General features: G+C 33.4%; 1 protein-coding gene across 4 annotated transcripts in view; it reads left to right on the forward strand.

Annotated features, from left to right (window-relative positions):
- NOX4 (NADPH oxidase 4) overlaps positions 1-16,136 on the forward strand; it is a 152,231-nt gene extending 136,095 nt beyond the window's left edge. For all 4 annotated transcript variants that reach the window (XM_017510398.2, XM_017510399.2, XM_037732011.1 and 1 more), the window contains 4 exons: positions 924-1,032; positions 3,611-3,679; positions 5,218-5,315; positions 13,999-16,136. In XM_017510398.2, the coding sequence (XP_017365887.1) occupies positions 924-1,032; positions 3,611-3,679; positions 5,218-5,315; positions 13,999-14,119 (397 nt within the window). In that variant the 3' untranslated portion in view covers positions 14,120-16,136. The remainder of the gene's footprint in view (positions 1-923; positions 1,033-3,610; positions 3,680-5,217; positions 5,316-13,998) is intronic.
- The last annotated feature ends 6,022 nt before the right edge of the window (positions 16,137-22,158 follow it).

The raw sequence follows: 22,158 nt of genomic DNA on the forward strand, positions 1-22,158 counted from the left end.
TAAAACTTATTTTAGTTTCAAGATTATAAGCAAAAGTTAATTGAAATGAAAACACAAAGCAAAATGACAGTAGGAAGTTATTCTCAAATCTATCCCATTTACTTTTCAGGTAGATACAATTTATATTAAACATCTGGGTTTTTTTTTTGTTTTGAGTACCAAAAAAGAAATAATAAATTTAAGTGATGTGATTGAATGATATTTCAGTTTTAAATACTAGATGTAAATTTGGTAATTTCTGGCAGTTCTTACAAAAATGACCAAGTTCTAAGCCAAAAATCATTTGTTTCTGACAACACATTATGAGTTATTTGGACACCTAATGTTATGAAAAGGGAAGAACATTTTCTTAACCTCAAGCCTACTTTATAAATGGGGATCCAGACTTGGAATTATGAGTTGCTGGAATGCATTACATCGTATGTGATTGTGAAATCTCTTTTTTAATGATTTTTAAGAGGGGATAAACAACCGAATCTCTGGAATGGTTGTGGCTAATTTTGCCAAAAAGCCAGAGAAAGACTGGATGACCTTTGGAGCCCTACTCAGTCTGTGATCAAATTTACTGAAATTTGAAAACTTGTTTTTCTGAGATGCAGGGTCCAGTATTATTCTGGTCCAGTCCAGTTACAGAATTCAACTGGAAATGGATGATATGCATACTTGTAAATATTATTCACACTTAAGTTCATTTAACACTTAAATACCTAAATTCATGAAGTATGTCATATTCTTGAGTCAGTATATTACATATTAAATTCATTTAGGTCTCATGATAAGTGCTGTATCAGACGCTGGAAGGTAAATGACTGATTTTTTCTATTTGTTGCTTACTAATGAAAAGCAAAGTGTCAAAAATATAGGGATTCTTTAATATTTGTGTTTGCCATCCTAATCACTGCCATGTTATTTTAATTTTAAAGGGATGACTGGAAACCATACAAGCTTAGACGACTATACTTTATCTGGGTATGCCGAGATATCCAGTCCTTCTGTTGGTTTGCAGACTTACTCTGTGTGTTGCATAACAAGGTAACATTAAGGTTGTTTCTGGTTTTGCAATTTTTCAAATTAAAAACAATTATATCTTTTATATTACAAAAGCAATGAATGTTTGCTATAGAATAAACTATAGAAATTATGCAAGTAGTAGCAAGGAAAGAAATAAGTCTCTTAAACAGAAAAAATCAGAGATAATATCTGTTAGCAATTAGGTGCACATCTTTTCAGATATGGATATTTGTGAGGATGCATGTATATATATATATATAACATATTTTAACATAGAGACGTTAATTTCTATGTTTTAACATAGAGTGTTTCACGTAGAAATGTATGCATATGGCTGGAAGACGATGAAGGGAAATACCAGAATACACCTGCTCTAACATCTTCCATGCTTTGTTCTGATAGCGCTTATCCTTGATTGCCATCTTTAATACTTCAGATCACCAGACTTTTTGGTATACAACACAAAAATCTCAAAAATCCCAAATTCTGTGTTTTAATTTTTAGAGATAAAGCAGGCATCTTTATCTATCCTATCTGTAACATTTGATCTATTTATCTTTATTCAAATTATACAAGTAACACACCTATACATTTTTGCTACAAATATTTCAAACAATTATGGTAAAGTAAAATCCTCTCTTACTACCTTCCCTACCTAATCTGTGTAAACAGAGGTAACTCTTAAGTGTTCTGTAAGTCCTATCATACTATTTATGTTATTTATGCAAATTCCTTTTTCAGTATATTACTACGTCTTGAGTAAAGCAGCATAAACAGTAGAGAGTGTGTTAATTTACATTGCTTGTTGAGGAATACCCAACAGACAAAATGCCATTTGAACAGACTTGACTGAAGTGAATGAGCAGACTAGACACATACTTTGGAGAAAAAAAATTCAAGATAGACAAACCTAACTTCACAGGCAAGGTCCCTGATGCAGCAGTATACTTGATGTCCTGGAAGAGGGGAAAGGTGGTCTTTGTGAGTGAAGCAAAATAAGCAAGGGGAAGAATAGTAGGAAAGGCAATTAGAAAGGTGGCGTCTACTTTTTCTGGGAAGAGGCAGATTACATAAGGCCTTCAGACTTTATGCAAATAAATAAATAAATAAAAAGATTGGTTCTGGGTATATACCTAGAATAATTAAAAGCAGGGAATTGCAGATATTTGTATGCAAATGCCCATAGAAGTATTATTCACAATAGCCAAAGGATGGAAGCAACCTAAATATTCATCAAGAAATGAATAGATAAACAAACTGTGGTGTACACATACAATGTAATATTATTCAGCCTTAAAAAGGAAGGAAATTCTGACACATACCTCATCGGGGAACTTTGAAGACATAAAGCTAACTGAATTAAGCTAGACACAAAAGAACAAATATATTATGCTTCCACTTATAGGAAGTACCTAGAATAGTTTAATTTGTAGAGAAAGGAGGTAGAATAGAATATGCATCATTGCTAAAAAAGAAATTGTAGGCCGGGCGCGGTAGCTGAAGCCTGTAATCCCAGCACTTTGGGAGGCCGAGGCGGGTGGATCACGAGGTCAAGAGATCAAGGCCATCCTGGTCAACATGGTGAAACCCCGTCTCTACTAAAAATACAAAAAACATTAGTTGGGCATGGTGGTGCGTGCCTGTAATCCCAGCTACTCAGGAGGTTGAGGCAGGAGAATTGCCTGAACCCAGGAGGCGGAGGTTGCGGTGAGCCGAGATCGCACCATTGCACTCCAGCCTGGGTAACAAGAGCGAAACTCTGTCTCAAAAAAAAAAAATAAAATTGTAAATAATTCAGATACAGTAAAATCCTTTCAGGTTACCAGAGCCTTCAGGGAAGGGGAAATGAGGAATTGTTGATCCATATGTTTTTTCTAGACTATTTATTTTTGCAGGTATGTTTTTGCCTCATGCATTTTTGTACACAAGAAACCAGAGCCCCTTGCTGAATAAGCAGAAGGCAAGATCAGGAAAAAGCATTTATTTTTTTTTGTTATTTGTTTTGTTTTATATTTGCTAGCATGCATAAGCTAAATCACTATTGTCTTTTCTTTTTTCTAAAGAAAATCATGTTCATGATGAGTAAACTGGTAACATTTTGAGACTTTTAAGAATAAAATAAGGAGTATTTCAGAAGGACTAATATTTGAGAATATTTGTATACCATTTAGCATGCTAAATTTTGTATCTATAAAGATAACAGAGAACTATTCCCTACCACTACCACGATCAGACCTAATTCATACCAAGAGGCCAGATTGTTAATGTTAGATCTGTTATATATATATTTGTGCGTATGTATATTGAATTTAACACAACCTAGCTTATCATAGTCAATATCTATCAGAAAACGAATATATATATATTTCATATTACAAAAGCAATATATATATATATTGCTTTTGTAATATGAACTATATTGCTTTTGTTATATATATATATATATATATATATATATATATATATTCCTTTTCTGATAGATAATGACTGTGATAACCTAGGTTGTGTTAAATTCTAGAATCACTTATGTTAGAATAGGAGAAAATCTGAGTATGCCCACAGAATTTCAATAAGACTATTCCTTTTTCTGTCCTCTCAGTTTTGGCAAGAGAACAGACCTGACTATGTCAACATCCAGCTGTACCTCAGTCGAACAGATGGGATACAGGTATGTGGTTGAATGTTACTGTAAATTAAACAATTCTCTTGATAATAGATTTACTGTAGGAGCTGTGGTGGAAGAAAATTCCTGCAGGTGGTTTGAACAGTTTCTTAGCGCAAGGGCTCCTGTGGAATATGTCCAGAAAACTGATGGCTTGTCCTTGAAGTCAACCATATTTTGCCTTCCATTTGTCCTTCTCACAAGGGGCTGGAACAGACCTTTTGAGTCTGCCCCTTCCCTCTTCACTATCATCACCTCAAGTTCTTTACTTCTGAAATTCAGACTACACATGAACAGCTTGTGATTTCTTTTTATTGAGGGGATGTTTTATGTGGAGAGAGAAGATGAGTTTGCACACAATTAAGCTTATTTCTAGCCAAGGAAAACTAACAGTAATAATAGCTACCACGAATTGTTTATTTACTGTTCTAGGCACTGTGCTAAGAATTTCAATTTCACTTATATTAGTTTATGTAATAAAAACAGAGTCAAGCAGTAGATGATATTCCCATTTTGCAGATGATGAAACTAATATTTGAAGAGAGCATTGAAGAGCTGGACTGGTGTAGAAATCTAGGCATTCATTTGCTTTTGCAAATTTTATTTTAGTACTTTTGTCATACATTTTCAGAATACTTTGAATACAAAATATTAATGTTTGTCAATTACCTCAAAACTAATCTAACCCTAATTTTTCCAGTCTGATTTCTACCCTACTTGGCATGTAAAATATATTTCATTTTACTACTCTCATGAAGTAAGTCAATATCACTTTTCCTCCTCGTATTGCTGTAATGAAGGGCTGAAGCATAATTTGCATTTGGTTCTCAGTTTGCCTGCCTGAGACTCAGACTCTTCCTCCTTTCTCTGCATTTCACTCTGACTCTTCACATTGATTCAGATCTAATGCTCTGTTAGTTGCAAACAGGAGCCCATTATCAGCCATTTGTCGATAGACCCAATTTTGAAGTTCTGCTGTCTTGAGCTGTCTTGTCTAGGATCATTTCCCCAAATTTACAATGACAGTTTGTAGTATTTACTCATATAATGAGCCAAATATAACAACTGTATTCCTGGTGGCCAAATACTTCAATGAAGTTAGTGTGCTGAGCCTTTTTGAGAGTGAGCAATTAGAACTCATTTTTTGTCTTGCAATGCAGTTCTTTAAAGATGAAGCAACAAACTGAAGTCTAAGAAAATTAGCCGTTTGTCAGACTGGCATTCAAGGAGATTAGTTCTAACAATTAGTTCTCACAATTAATTCATTTAAAAATCAAATTTTTTACCTTTTTACCAGAATGATTTTTTTTTGTTTGTTTGTTTAAAAACAAACATGGAATTCAAGGAGATAATGGATTTTAAAGGAAAAGATAAAGGAAATGATACATTGAAATAATTGTATGAAATAGGTTGTCATTTGATACTTAACATTCTTTATATCACAGCAGTTTGGTGGGAAATCACAGCACCAGCAGAAATGATGTTAGAGAAATAGGTTACTTATCTAAATCTTGAATAATGTAGTGTTTTCTTTTTGGCAAAAGAGAATTGGAGAAAAATATCACATACTGAATTCAAGACTTTTTATTGGACGTCCTCGGTGGAAACTTCTGTTTGATGAAATAGCAAAATGTAACAGAGGGTAAGTTCTATACCTCAAAAATTTGACATGAGGCTAATAAATTAATTAAAATATTTTCAAATATTTACATGAAGTTTAAAAAGTGAATTGGCAATGAGTTTACAAATGACAAATTCACTGAAACACTCTTTCACTATCAAAGATGGAAGTAAGACAGGTATTGCCCTACATTTCTGTAATTCCAAATAATTAAAGTTTGACTTAGAAATGGCATATAATGTATTTATGAGCTCAACTCTCCCACCTGATTATATATTTGTATAGGCCTGTATTAAAAATCAGTATTCATTCTCACAGCATGTATCAGGTGATCATGGGAAAAGCTTTCAAAATCATGTTTGCAAACAAAGAATTCACATTAGTTCTAACAATGAATTCATTTAAAAATCACATTTTTGTACCTTTTTACAAGAATGAATATGTATTTTTTGTTCATTAAAAATTTTTTTTGTGTGTGTTGTATTATGCAGTCTTTAAATCTGGAATATTTCCAAATATATTATTTAGAAACTATAATTGTATAAAGAGTCTTGTTCTTATAGACTATGTGTTCATAATCTGAAGAAATTACTATGGAAGGAAAGCTTCCATTTCATTTTAGGGCACAGACCAGTCAGCCCATTTGTCTTTTGTAAATTTATCATAGTGCAGAGAACTGATCTATAAGAATTCTAAGAAGATTTTGAAAACTGTATAACGACTGACGTATTTTTAGGTTTGCATCTAAATAGTTTCATCATAAGTTTAAATAGTTGCAAAAGATATTGACATTTGTAATTAACGTAATTTCTTGTAACATATCCACTGGAATATAAATATAGCTAGATGATACTAATGTCATTTATTACAAAAATATATAAACTCTTAGCAGTTGGATATTTTACATCATCCTTTTTCTTTCATTTAACTTGTATTTCTTTCCCATTAGCGCATATGATTTATATATTTTTTCATTTGAACTAATCATATTTTTATTGCTAACTTAATTCTAATCATACTTCTACAATAAGAATGCACATAAATATTTTATTTGAAAATTTCCTGTAAACATAGACTCCGGTATTATTTTTTACTTCTAGCTTGAGTTATCATTACAATTATTAGTATACAGTTGACCACTTCATAAATTTTAAAATATGTTCTTATAAACATCAAAAGGATATTTGATTATAAATGCACAAGCCAACTTATTAAATGTATATATTTTTAAAAATCCAATTTAGGAACTGGTGGATGAATGTTATTTATTGAAGGCATCATTGATTCAAGATGGCTCCTATCTCTACCTTCAAAGATTTTGTTTTAGAAATTACAGAATGGGTCCTGGGAAGTGAAATTTAAAAAGGAATAAAGTTACCCAAGTGATTCAGATTACAGCCATGTTTAAACTACTTTTGTAGTATTTCCCTTCCCTTGATGAATTAGTTTTGGGATGAAAATGTAAGCATGCTTTACAAAGCAGAAGTTCTTTGTAATGTTCAGAGTTGAAATTAGAAAAAAATGATATGAACCAACTTTTGGCCATCTTCCTTTCCCATCTTTCTCCAATAACAAGTCATCTTCGATGTGGTGATCTTGTCATACTCATCTGTCTCTTGTTATGCATTGCAGACATGTTCCTCTTAATAGTGGCATTTACTGACTTCTGAGAAGAATTTTTTTTTGTAGATTTTCACAGTATATTGCTGAGAACTGAGAGTTTCTTTGGCTGAATTCAGAAACCAAATCCATAAAAAGCAGGTTATTTACAGGGAAATAGATATTGAAGCTGTTGGTTCCTACAGTTAGTTCTCAAGAAGTCTCGTTTGTTAGGCTGTTTGTGTTTTAGAGTGATTTGTGTGTGTGTGTGTGTGTGTGTGTGTGTGTGTGTGTGATTTGGTAGTTCATTCTTTTTCTGGAAAAAATGGAAAAGTGGTTTAAGAAGAGCAAATGTGCACCATCTGCTGTTGACATTTTGTGCAACACTTTGACTTTTGACTTTGTGTGTTGGTTCTCAGGCAGTTGCCTGAAATGCATTAAAATTTTTTTTGAAGGACTTTTATATAGCCTACTTAGGAGAAGAATGGATCAACATTCTTAAGGTTTCTTTAACTGGACAAAGGCACTGTGTAAATGAACGATTTCATTTAAGATGTAGCATTTAAATTAACCTCATGCACATAAATTGCTGAAAGCATATAAAGATTATAGCAGGGAAGACAGGCATATAAGTTGAACTTTTAAAATATAATATTTTGGGCAACACTTTTTAACTTTCAGAAACTGATTATTTATTAAACCAGCAGGCATTAGTGTACTATACTATGTAGAATACAAATTTAAATTGGATTAAACACTGCTGGTCCAGAGGTAATGATTGGTAAGTCTTTGTTATGTATTCTTACAGAAGCTTATGTAAGTTTGTGTGTGAGTGTGTGTGTTTGTAGAATAGTATATGTAAACCTACGTATGTGCAGGCGTTCATGCGTGTGTGTGTGTGTGTGTGTGTGTGTGTGTGTACCATATATATTTAAAATCTAATCCTTGGTTTTCTAATAAAAATAGAATCTATAACAACGAATTCTTCAACTTCCTTTGTTGTCATTGTTTTCTTTTTTTCTTGGCTATGCTAGGAGGAACCAACTAATTTTTAATGATGTACTTGTTTTGATCATAGACAATTTCTGAGTAATTGTACCTCACAGTATTCCAGAGTATGAACAACATGACTGTTACTACCCTAATTATTTATATTTAGGTTACTTTTATTTCCTTACAGTTAAAAACAGTGCTGTAGTAATTATCTTTGTACATACTTTCTTATGTGAGAATATTGCAGTAGATTAAGATCTTTGAGTGGGAATGCTCAACAGGTATACACATTTAGGTACTGCTTTACAAAAGCTAAAACTCAGAATTAATTTACTTTCCACATGTATATGACAGTCGCTCTTTTGTTGCCTTTTTAAATTCAGAAAATGAATTATGTGATGGTGCGATATGATCATGGAAAGCGAAGGAGCTTTTGGAGTCAACATGCCTTCATCTTTATTTTATAAATGAAGAAGCTAAGACTTCAAAATATAATGATTTATCAAAAGCCACAGTCAATGAGCCAGAATGCAGATATGAACGCTAATCTCCTGACTGCAAGCTCATTGTGCTTTACCACAGGACATAGTCAGCTCGTCACAGATAAAGGATAGCAATCTTATTTTACCGTGATCCCTTTAGGTGGGAGGGAGGGAGGTGCTGCATATTCATATTCATATCCCATATTCACTATGAATGCTGCAGCAATTTTTTTTGTAATAGAGATATTCTAAATATTATGTTGCAAACCATTTAGTGTTTAATAACCTGTCAGAAAATTATTTGTTATATCTAACCCAAATTTGGTTTCCTATTGTTTGTAATTAAAATGTATATCATGCTTTGAGCTGTGAAGTTTATGCATTATGCAAAAAGAGAAAGAAAAGTTGAACTTTATTGGGCTTTTTGAGTAGAGAATTATTACTCTGGGATTAAGTGAAATGTTTGAGATTATTTTACTGCCTTGTAGTGTTCTCAAACAAGACAAGTTTAGAAGAACTAGGTTTAGTCTCTCATATTTACTCCTGTGACCTTGAGTCTAGCGACTCAGTCCTCCTGGATCTGTAATACAAGGAGTGAATAAGCTGTCTGGAGTGAGTAAGTCCTCATTACTTAAGATTCTGCATTTACCAGTCTACATGAAAAGCAAGTATGAATATTCATGGAACTTGTTTCTAGTATCTACCCCGCAAACCACATTTTCTACTTAGTACCCAAATCTACCTCCACCCATTCCATCAAAGATTATGTAGACAAATCTCCAGATAATTGTTGGATTGCAGTACTGTAATGCAAATTTAGTACAAATGAATTGCAAAGAGTCCTTGTAGAAATCAGAAAAAAAAAAAGTAAGCTATCATTAAGTTAGTGAGAGTGATGTTAGGGAATTCTTCAGATCACACACAGACACACAAAGGATATCAGCGTTAAAGTGGTTAATAATTGTAAATGAAACTTAAAGATAACAGCTAGAAAATCATGATATCCTGGGTGGTTTAAAAATAATGATTTTTATTATTGTTATTTATTTTATAATTAATACTTGATTTTATTATTATTAAAGAAGTACCTTTAGGAAATCTGCAAAACTTGCCAAGCTAACTCTATAATTGTCCAGTCAAAGCCAATCAACAAAATAATGGTATCCTGTTGCCGTCATACAGTGTTGACAGAAAGTTTATACAAAGAAACAAAATGGCTCAATTCTCTTTTCATTTTAATGGAAGCTACATTATAGTTTCAATAATAATTTAAATTGTATTAAGTATAACATCATTCATTTTCATGTATTTTTATTTCTTTTGCTCACTTTGGGTTTAATTACCTTTTTCTTTTTTTTTGTTTCTTAAAATGGAAACATAGGTCATTGATTTCAGATCTTTTTTTCCTAATAAAAGAGTTTGATGCTACATGTTTTACTTTAAACACCACTTTTGCTAAATAAATTTTGATTTGTTTGTTTGCATTTTCATCTCATTCAAAATATTTTTTATTTTTTATGTTATTTTTTCTTTGACCCATGGATTATTTAGAAATGTTTAATTTCCAAATATGCAGAAATTTTCCAGATATCTTTTTGTTCTTAATTTCTAGTTCAATTGAGATTTGATCTAAAAACAAACTCCTTGTAATTTTAATTCCTTAAAATGTATTGACACCTGTTTTATTGCCCAAAATATGTTCAAGCTCAGTGAACATTCCATATTCACTTAAAAAGAATTTGTATTCCATCATTGTTAGATAGAGCATTCTATAAATGCCAATTGGTTCCGATAGGTTAATAGTGGTGTTCAAGTTTTCAGTATACTTACTGAATTTCTGTCTGCTTGTATTAATTACTGAGAGAAGAGTATTGAAATCATCAACCATAATTATGAATTTATCTGTTTTTGCAGTTCCATCAATTTTTCCTTTATGTATGTTGAAGCTTTTTAATTTCAGTGTTTAAATCATTTACATTTAATATGATGAAAATATGGTTGGGTTTAAATCTGGCAGTTCACCATTGCTTTGTGCTTATCTATTTGTTCTTTTTTTCTGTTTTATTTTTCTACCTTGATTTGGGCTGAGTATTATTTATGATTCCAATTTTCTCTAATATTAGCTATACCTCTGTATTTTTTTTTCTTTTTAGTAATTGCTTTAGGTCATTGGTTTCTAAACCGCATTTTTTTGACTAGCAACAATTGGAATCTTGTTAGAAAAGCAAATTCTTGAGCCCTATCCAAGATCTGCCAAATCAGAAACTATAGGGATGGGGAGACCTAGCTCTTTGTGTTCTATGAAGTCTCTCAAATGATTCTTATGAGGCCAAAATTATTGAAACATTGTTCTAGATTTACAGTGTACATCATTAGCTTATCACAGCCTATTTTATTTTTTATCTTTATATTTATTTTTATTTTTTAGTTTCTCTGTTGCCTAGGCCAGAATGCAATGACAGGATCATGGCTCACTGCAACCTTGAATTCCTGGGCTCAAGAGCTCTTCCCACCTCAGTCTCTTGAGTAGCTAGAACTACAGTTGCATACCACCATGCTCAGCTAATTTTTTAAATGTTGTGTAGGAATGGGATCTCACTATGTTGGCCAGGCTGGTACTTTGAATAATATTATAACACTTCAGGTACTTCCATTTACATCCATACTTTTGCTATTGTTGTCATTCATCTTACATATACATATCTTATAATTCTCATTATTAGTATTTTTGTTTTAAACATCAAGCATATATTTAAAAGATTAGAAATTAGAAAAAGTACATATTTATTTTATATTTACTCACAGATTTTATTACTTTTGTGTTCTTCTTTCCTTTAGTTAGATTCAAATGTCCATCTAATTTATTTTTTCTGCTTCTTGAGGAGTTTTCTTTAATATACCTTATAGTGCTGGTTAGCTGGCAATAAATTCAGCTTGTGTTTGTATAAAAAGTTTGTATTCCATCTTTATTTCTCAAAAAAAATTTTTGTTTGACATAAAATTTTCTTGGTATATAATAGTGATGTTGTGTTTTATATTTTTAGTACTTTGAAAATATCATTTCGTTGCATTCTGACTTGCATGGTTTATGGCAAGAAGTTCACGTTCATTCTTATATTTCTTTCTTATATTTTCTGTTGATGATTTGTAATGTGTCTTTTCCCTCAGCCTGTTTGGTTTTATGTTCTTCTTTTTGTCAGTTGCTTTTAGCATTTTATTATCAATTGCCTTGGTACAGTTTTCTTTGTGTTTATTCTCCTTGAAATTTATGAGCTCTTTTATTTTTTTTCTTTTCCCTTGGTCTTCTGTCATGCTGGACTGCAATTACATGTATTTTCGACTACTTGATATTGTCCCACGAGCCACTGATGCTCTATNTTTTTTCAGTTTTGTTCTCTGTGGGCTTCAATTTGGATAGATTCTAATGCTCTTTCTTCAAGTTTACTTTTTCTTTGACAATGCCTATTCTTTTATTAACTCATCTAGTGTGTTTATCACTGCAAATATTGCATTCCATCTCTAGAATTTATGTTGGGTCTTAAAAAATATTTCATTTATCTTCTCATCTTGGTGACGCTTTTCTTTGAATATATGAAGCCTGTATATCCTGTTTCAAAGACCATGTATGTCTGCCCTCTCTGTCATTCTGGGCCTTTTTCTGTTGAATGCTCTTTCTCCTTGTATTAGTTTGCCATAGCTGCCATAGCAATATACCACAGACTGGGTGGATTAAACAACAGAAATTTATTTTCTCATAGTTCTGGGGACTGGAAGTTTAAGATCAAGAAGCTGGCAGAACTGGTTTCCTGAGATTTCTCTCCTCGGCTTGCAGATGGCTGTGATCCCAATGCTTCTTCACAAGGCTTTTTCTCCATGCATGCACATCCCTGGTGTCTCTTTTTGTGTTCAAATTACTTCTTATAAGTTCACCATTCAGACTGGATTAGGCCCTACCCTGGTAGCCTCATTTTAACTTAAATTGCCTCCTTAAAAGCCTTACCTCCAAATATAGTCACATCCTGAGGCACTGAGGTTTAGGGCTTCAACCTATGGGTTTTGGAGGGGCATACTTCAGCCCATAACACTCTTAGTTATAGCTTATATTTTCTTACTTTTTGCATTCCTGGCATTTTTTAAATTAAATTCTGTATATTTTAAAGTTTAAATATTAGATGTCAAATTTTGATTGATTGATTGATTTAAATAGTGTTGGGCTTGTTCTGGCATGCAGTTATGTTACTTGGGTTCAGGTTCATCTTTACAAGGCTCACTTCTAAGATTTGTTAGTGCAGGTCCAGAGCAGCCTTCTGTCCAAGGCTAATTTTACTAATATCCTCCCTACTCCTTACAAATAAGGTGACACCTTTCTAAGACTACAACCCATTGCCCATGTATTTATGGGGGTTTCTATTCTGGAGGATGGGAATACAAATTATTTGCAGACCTGTGTAAAGTCTGGCAATTGTTTGAACTTTTGATCTCTGATAGCTCTTTATTCATGAAGTTTCTTCTCATATACAGATTATTAATCAATCGAAGACTTGAGGATTCTCCTCTACCAATGTCCGAGGCTTCTTTCTGTGATCTCCCTTCCCTTCCATATTCTGCTCCACAAATTCCAGCTGTTTTGGCCTCAATGAACTCCATTCTTTGTCCCCTCAGTGTAATCATCAATCTTTGCCTGAGTTCCCCCTCTCTGTGCTGCAGCTGGTAGAGGTAGTTTACCTCCAGGCCATAAGCAGATACAGTGACTGCACTTAGCTTGTCTTCTTTCCTTTTCTCAGGGATCATAGCTCCATGCTACCTATTATTCAGTATCTGAAAATACTTATTTCATATATTTTGTTTGCTTTTTTCTAGATTTTTAATGGAAGGGGGTATATCTAGTCCTTCTTACCCCATCTTGACTGCAAGTAAAATTCTGTTTTCATAGCTTTTAGTTTCGTTTTTTCAAGGTAAAAAGTTTGACTAAAATATTTTTTTCGGTATTTACTATTAATTTTTAGTACCAATTTTAATGGATTCAGTGTCTTTTATTCAGCACTAATTATTCTAAGATAATTAAGAAATACTGGAGTTTTCAAGATATGATATGAAATATTAATCATTTTGACATCCAAAGAAGAATCAAATGCAAATCAACAAACTTGGGAGGAAGGTCAATTTGAAATATTATTCATTTGCTGAGATTTATTTAGTCTATTTGTCAGAGATATGTCTTATTTCACTACTAAATTTTATATTAGAGAATAATTAAAGCTGCTTGGCATTTGTTGCCATTATTGCAATGCATACATAAAAAACAATTAGATGAATATGTTTTTTGTTTACTGTGAATGTAAATTATTCACTTAAAATTATTATTTCAAATTGGTAATATCTTTTTGCTTTCCTTCCTTATTCATCACTGCTTTTGGAAATCCATGTAGGAACTTTAGATAACTATGTGTAAAATGTCTAATAAAAGAAGAATTTACGTTGTCCAGTGTGGACTGAACATCTATTTAGATGTCAGCTGATTAGCAGTTGACATCTATCAACTGCTGACTTTAAACCATGCTCATAAAGCATACTTCTTGTTATGTTCTAATTTTACACCTGATTTTCTGTTTCCCCCTCTCTTGTTCTAGGAAAACAGTTGGTGTTTTCTGTTGTGGGCCCAATTCACTATCCAAGACTCTTCATAAGCTGAGTAACCAGAACAACTCATATGGGACAAGATTTGAATACAATAAAGAGTCTTTCAGCTGAAAATCCTTGCCATGAAGCAGGACTTTAAGGAAGGAATGAGTGCAATTTCTAAGACTTTGAAACTCAGTGGAATCAAACAGCTGTGTTATGCCAAAGAGTAGCAAGGTTTTCTTATTTATGATTATTTAAAATGGAAGTGTGAGAATGTGGCAAGATGAGTGGTCACATTACATGTTTAATCTGGAAACCAAAGAGACACTGAAGAATATTTGATGTGATGATTCACTTCTCAGTTCTCAAATTAAAGGAAAACTATTAGATGCACACTGTTGATTTTTATGGTGGATTTAAGAACTCCCTAGTGAGGAGCTGAACTTGCTCAATCTCAGGCTGATCATCTTGTTCCTCTTTATATTGTTTTTGGTTGCACAAATGCAAGATTGAACAAAATTAAAAATTCATTGAAGCTCAAATTCCATTTTCTATGTTGTATATAAACAGAGTAGCTTTAACTTGCAAGCACTCCAGGCAAATATATTAGATGTTTGAAAACACAGCACAAGACTCTGTACTGATACGGGTACTTTGTGTCAATATCTAATTGTCTCTACTATTTATGCTAATACCTCTATTTGATATCTGTAGACTATATGCTAACTGAACCTTCCTCAAATGTTGTTATAGTATCCAATTATATATTTTTTTTCTTTTTATTCCTCTCTCTAGGGAAATATGCCTTCCCTTAGCATGCATTAGACATAATGATTTAATAAGTCCTTTTCATCTTTAATTTATTTAATCTATCACTATTGCATGGAAAGGAAAATATCCCTACTATAAATTATAAAGACATATATATACTGAGTTTTTCCTTTTTCAGCATTTTTGTCTTTATTATTATTATTTCATTTTTTTCACAGGTACGATTTGTCTTAGGCTGTATCCTCTTAGGATACTTAGTTAATTTGCACTTTGAGACCAAAGGACATTATGTCTGTCGGTAGGCACTGAATATAAGATTTATCTCCTTTGTCACACATTGGTTTATGATGGATATATTGAAAGTATAGTCATATTCCTGAACAGTAAAACCTGTATTTTACCTTCTACATAAAAGGAAATACAGTATTCTTATTCAAATTTAAGTTTATAATCCAGAATATTATTGTTGCACTTTTTGGTATCCTGAGCTTCCATAGGGAACTATTGGGTTTAAAGTCACTGTTGGAACTACACTGTGTGATCTTATCATTTTCTGTTCCCTGTCTATCATATTCTTGGCTCAGAACAATATTCCCCATTACTATCTTAAGAATTAAGGGATTCGTATGATTTAGTGATTTTGTTTGGGAGTCAACTGTCAATTTCTATCAAATATAACACATTGCTGAAATCAGCAGTGTGACTTGCCTTGCCATTGTTAAATTGTTACATAAAACATAACATGGTAGATGCAACTGTCATTTTTTGCTATAATTCATCAATAGCAATCAAGCATGCTAACCCATATTGAATGATATTTACTTGTTGGTATTTCTTCCTCTCCCTGGAGTTCTCATTTCTTTGGAAAGAAGATGAATCCACAAAAGTGATGGGAAATGTGCAATGTTCATACAGATTTAGCTCTGAAGGCATATTTAATAATAAGTACGTCTTGACAACATTTTCTAGATTAAAAAGAATTTTCATGAAAATGTGTAACAGAAAGAACTAGTAGAAAGAAACTTTGAGTTAGTCCAGGCTTAATGTCCAATACTGACTCTATACTGATCATACTTTATGTGATTACATTAATGTATCTAATTTCAATAAAACAGGTAGAAGATTTTTCAAAAGAAAGATGATGTTTCAAAGCCAGTCTGCTGTTCTAGATGAACCTCCTGGCTTATTTAAGTTCCAGTAGGTGTTCAAATGTTAAATGTTAACATAGGTCATTTTTGCTTCTACAGCGCTTCCTTCATCTTGCATGTTTAAGAGAAATTTGTTTTATTTTGAGGAATTATTTCTCTGGGGACAGTTCTTAAAATATAAGCCTTAAAGTCACTGATTTTATTAGCAATAAATGTTAAAATTGAAATGGTGTCCTTGAAATTTCTGTAAGCTCACTCTAACTTTGAAACAAATAAAGCCTCAACATTTGTTCACAGGACGATGCAAGTTTAAGAAAAACACACTACATCTCAGGAATTAGCATTTAAGTGTACACTAGCATGAGAAGCCTTAGGAATTTGAGTTCTGGAACTTTCAATGTTACAGTCTAATGGCGTGACTAAGGCAAATTACTTCTCATACATAGATTAAAATGTATCATTTGGATTAGATCAGTAATTATTAATTTTTTGGATAATGTATCTTTTTGAGAATCTGATTAAAATGCACAGTGTGATATATAGCACATCCCTATAACTTTGGGGAACCTACAAACACGATCCAAAAACAGGGTGCATGAGCAGAAAGACCTATAGCAATAGCAAAATGATTCATACTTACACATTTATACATACATGCTACATAAACCCATACATATACATACATACTTTTGAGACTTCATTTGGTTTTTTAAAAATTTCAGAGTGAAATGCTTGATAGTTCTTTATTTAGTGACTTTAAAATGCCAGTAGGGTCTCTGTGGTAGTATAGGCATTTAAAACAACAATAGCAAAATGGCTATTGCTATAGGTCTTTCTACTCATACATCTCTTTTCTTTTTCTTACCTTTTCTGAGACAGAGTCTTCCAGCCAGACTGGAGTACAGTGATGCGATCTCGGTTCATGGCAACCTCCACCTCCTGAACTCAGGTGATCCTCCTATGTCAGCCTACCAAGTAGCTGGGACTACAGGCACATGCCACCACACCTGGCCAATTTTTGTATTTTTAGTAGAGACGTGGCTTTAGCCATATTGGCCAGGCTGGTCTTGAACTCCTTGGCTAAAGTGATCCTCCCACCTTGGCATCTCAAAGTGCTGGGATCACAGTTGTGAGCCACCACGCCTGGCCCAAACTACCAATTTGTATAGGGTTATGCTAAAACATTTATTTTGTGGACAAGGGCATTCTCGTTATATGTTCCCAAACAGAGAATCCTACAGGACTTTCCATCGGTTTTTAATCTTGCTGGATCTCCTGATTTATGCAAGGAAAGGCTACGATTTTTACATATAAATACTTCTAAAAAACTAAGATTCATACATACACATTCATACAACCCTATTTAGTGCCATGTGGAAAATAAGACACTGAGTGCTAATTCCATATTCAGATTCAGAAAATTATAATTTTCTTGCAAATCTACTTTTTCTAAATTTGTTAGTCTTATATGTTTTGCTTGTTAAAATCCATTTTCATGTACATGCATACATTTGGGACTTCATTTGCCTTTTTAAAAATTTCAAGTTAAAAGTGAAATGCTTGATAGTTCTTCATTTAGTGACTTTCAAATGCCAGTTGGGTGACTGTGATAATAGGCATTTAAAACAGCAGCATAAAAGCAGTGTAAAGAAGGAACAGGGTGAATAGATTTGATCTACACAGCCATGTGATTTATAAACCCACAAATTCGTGTTGACTTGGAGCATTCACAGTGGATAATGGATTTAAATTAGCCATTGTTAAAGAGACTCACTGGAGGCAAATGGACTGTCAACATTAACAGATAATGTGGGTGATGAAGAATATTCGTTACATAAAAGAGAAGAAATTTTAAGGAAAAAACTGTTTTCTTTCTCAAGGATGATTATATCAGCCAAAAGGTGAGTTTTCTTAACAAACCAAAGGGAAGATTTTTAAGTTGCTGTTCACTTTAAGCAGTTTCTATTTTTTGTGCTACCTAGGACCTTTTCATATCCAGTTATATTACTGAATATAAAATACTGAAGGTAGGCGTAGTCTTATTTTACTGCTGGAAAAATTGAGGCCCAGATTTGCTTCAAGTCATCTGTTGAGTTTGTAGCAGAGCTGGGACTGGTGCTCAAATTTTTAAATCTCTTCTATTGAAAGACCCTTCACCTCCCCCATGAAATCTTCATCTAAGAAAAATATCGTGCCCTGTGAGTTTGAATCTCCCGTTAAACCTTATTTAGTGCCATGTGGAAAATAAGATACTGAGAGTTAATTCCAGATTCAGATTCAGAAAATTATACTTTTCTTACAAATCTAACTTCTTATTCCAAATTCGTTAGTCTTATATGTTTTGCCTGCGAAAATCCATTTTCATACACCTGTTTTTAAGTGTAATAATTGTGCTAAAGGGATTGTGTTCTCCAGAGTTTTACCTTGGGAAAATCTGTAGTAGTGTAGTTTCTAGGAAATGCTAATTCTATAATTTTAAATTGAAGTTCATAGATGAAAATCATAACTTCACCAGCTATCTAACCACCCAGGAAAAGTTGGTGTCAAAACAAATGACTATTGTTCACTTCATTACTCACATGACCATAACTCACTTTTTGTCCAGGAGAAGAGTCAGCCTTTTGTAAACTAGTGAGACAGGAAATAAATGAAATCTAGTATAATGAGATTGGCATTTAACTTCAGCCCCTTCAGGACAATGAGAACTGACTGTTATTTCTCTTCTAAATATCCTCTCTATTGCCCTAACTTTATTATTCTATTCTGTATGACTCTTTATTCTATTCTATACTATTATATTCTTTATTCTCAAAGGACAGAATTGCAAATACTAGCTAAACTAAACTCTCTAAAGAGAAAATGCAGAAAACATCTAATACTTAGCAAAGAAGGGTTGATTAAAAGATAAGAGAAAAAAAGGCCATGTGGATCTTTTATTAAACTTAGCAGAAAGTTTAATGTTGTTTTAGAACAGAGACCAACAATTTGATGCAAAGTGTTAAAATTCACATTTTCAGAACTAGTAAGGGCAAGAAACGTGTCATAGGAGGAAAACTAGGAGGAAGAAAAGTTATCAAAGAAAGCAAAATTATTTAACACATCAGGACATAATAATGCTTTTCTTTTTACAACTCAAAAGAGGCTCAAATATATGGCAAACTGGCTATTACTCTGGTTTGGAAGAATGTAAAAAAATGTGATGTTTGGCCAGATTTTAGGGAACCTTCACATTTTCACTGACATTAGAATTTTAGTAAGAAGCTTTATTTTAGGTTAAAATTATATCTAGGCTCGTTAAGAAATAAAGCATTGATGAGCTGCTGTTTGACCTAGAGAAGAACCTGACACTTAGATGAGAGCCAGCACTGCAAAATATTCTAATATACCTAGCAATAAACAAGGCCAGGATGCCATGCATTGCTCTAGTCACATACACAATGTGTTAAAACTGTCATTGCAAGGTCATATTTCACAACCCTTGTGTTTCCACCGGGGGAATGTAAACCTTCTTAACAATTGCAGACATTGAGAAACAGATGTTGGCTCTGTTGTATCATAACAGTGTGTCCATTCATATCAGCATATTCACTTGAACTTAGTATCAACTTAGTATGACTGTGTAACTCATTTTAGTGTTGAGAAATATCCACAGTGCATAAAATGGGAGCTTTGCTTACTTGCTTAAAAATTTACTGCAGTCAACACACTGGCTAAAGACAAAGCTGTTAAATTTTCTAGGTTTTTCTCTGCAGCTGAACCTCAAAGGAATGTAAAATACCTTCTTACCACGTGTATGTTGGAACATGACCTGGGACATAGCCTGCACTCTGTGATTAGATGTGCTGCACAGTTTCTTCTTTAGGTTCCCAGGGACTATAAGGTTTAGGAAAATACAATCTCTTGAGTCAGCTTGGCGTCTCTACTGGCAGAACTGGGTGCCCACCAGGTACAATGACACCTTTATTTAAAGATGACAGTTGTCTGCTCTCCGAAAGCCATTAGCAGAAGATTATCTTTTTGTTTCTCTTCTCATTAAAATTTGTTTTAACATCAAAGGTGGGAAAAGTAGAAATCACTTCAAAAATCAGGCATACAATTGGATGGCATGCTGTTCTACCCTGAGAGTGTGCCAGTGTTACCATTCTATTCAGCCACATCCAATGGTGTTGGAGTGAATAGGCTTCTGAGAGAGAAATCCGAAAATTTGGAACCTTCATCCCTAAAATATATTAGACAACTTACATAAAAATGGAAATAATATCTACCTCTGCTTAATGGACAGGGATGCAGTGTGGCAAAAATGTGGAAGAGGGGAGGAGAAGTGCGGTAAAGAGAGAGATTTCCTAGGTAAATCTTTCTTAGTAGGTTTTTATAACAGAGTAAAAATCAAACATTGTTGTAAGAAAGTACAACTCAGGCTTTTATGAGTCGCAGTCCATTGTACCTGAAAGACCGGTTCTTTAATTTAATTTTCTAGGCAAGTATAGAAACACCTACAGCAAACCAGCACCACTATCTGTCTTTGTTCTACTCCTGATAAAGTCTTTTGTTAAATCTAGTATACGCTTTCTGAATTCCCCTTATACAATAGTAGTTGTATAAGTCTACTTAAAGTGATTTTTAATATAGTGGTTTTCCTCAAAAGCATTAAACCCAGGTGATATAATGTTCAGCGACAATGCAAATCACCAAGAATGTGTTAAAGACTTAAGGTCCTCTTCCAGGAGCCCTCAAGTCTATATGAGGTGCTAGAACACAAGTTCTCAACGACTTTCTTACTTCCACATTATCAAGTGTGGAAGTCCTCCATGAGTTTCCTTATTCACTGTAAGGAGTATGACAGTTTTTTTCCTTTCTGCCCCTTTTTGAGGTCATGGGTATTTTTTTAAATTTATTTTTTGATCGACAAAAATTGCATATTTTATGGTGTGCAACATGATGTTTTGATGTATGTATACATTGTAGAATGGCTAAATCAAGCTAATTAGCATATTCTACAGGCATTTTTGTTGCTGTTGTTGCTATGGCTACCAGCGTTGTTATTTCTAATACCTTCTTCATAGCAAATGAGACCAAGGCATTCCCAAGTGTGATCTTGAATTCAATAAAAACTAAAAAACTTATTAAGGCTTAGAGTTGAAAAGGAGCTTAGAAGTCATCTAGTCCAACTCATTCAACATACAGATGGGGAAACTGAAGTCTAAAGAGGTGGGACGAAATGTAATAAGGATAAGAACATTCTTAGGAACAATGCCCAAACGGGCAAATATAAATAAATTTTAGTGTAGGTACCAGGTCTTTTTTAATGTGATAACTGAATTCTCTGGGTTTTAAAATATTTTCTGATCCAACCATTTGCATGATCGCATTTAATCTATTTCTTCTTAGGATCTGAATTCCTAGGAAGTCTGTATTCACCTAGTTTTCAAATGCCTCAGCTCTCAGTCTGCACTGTGGTGAAAACTCCAAGGTACCTGTGAAGCATGTTGTTCTTATTCTCTAATTTCCCTAAACTCAAAAAACATTTCCATGTTTTCCTATTTTTCTATAATGTCCCTACTTTTTAAAAAATTTATATATATATATATAATATAAAGTGAAATAATATATACATTATTGCACTTTATGTTTTATATATATAAATTTTAAAAAGATAGGGACATTGTACTTTATATTTTATATATATTTATATAAAATATAATGCCATAATATATATATTATTGCACTTTATATAATTATATATATATATATATTTTATTGCACTTTAGGTTCTGGAGTACATGTGCAGATCATGCAGGATTGTTGCATAGGTACATACATGGCAGTGTGGTTTGCTGCCTCCATCCCAACGTCACCTATATCTGACATTTCTCCCCATGTTATCCCTCCCCAACTTCCCTACCCCTCGCTGTCTCTACCATAGTCCCTGGGTCCAGCTGTACTTGCTGTGAAACTCCCTCAATCCAGAGCGTTTCAGATTGCTGGTCTTTGTGGGGATGGGACCCACCAAGCCAAATCACCTGGCTCCCTGTTTCAGCCCCCTTTTTTTTTTCAGTCGAATGGGCAGCTCTGTCTCCCAGGCGTTCCAGGCACCAGTTGAAACAACCGCCCAGATTTGTGTGAGTTTTTGTGAGGAGACCTGCTGCGCCAGCTGAAGCAGCCATGCTAGAAATTTATGGCGCTTTTCAGCCCAGGAATCTCCTGGTCTGTGGGCAGTAATAACGAGTTTGGAAATGCAGTGATCACTCA

This window comes from Cebus imitator, unplaced genomic scaffold (assembly GCF_001604975.1).
Source record: "Cebus imitator isolate Cc_AM_T3 unplaced genomic scaffold, Cebus_imitator-1.0 Scaffold438, whole genome shotgun sequence".
Lineage (NCBI taxonomy): Eukaryota > Metazoa > Chordata > Mammalia > Primates > Cebidae > Cebus > Cebus imitator.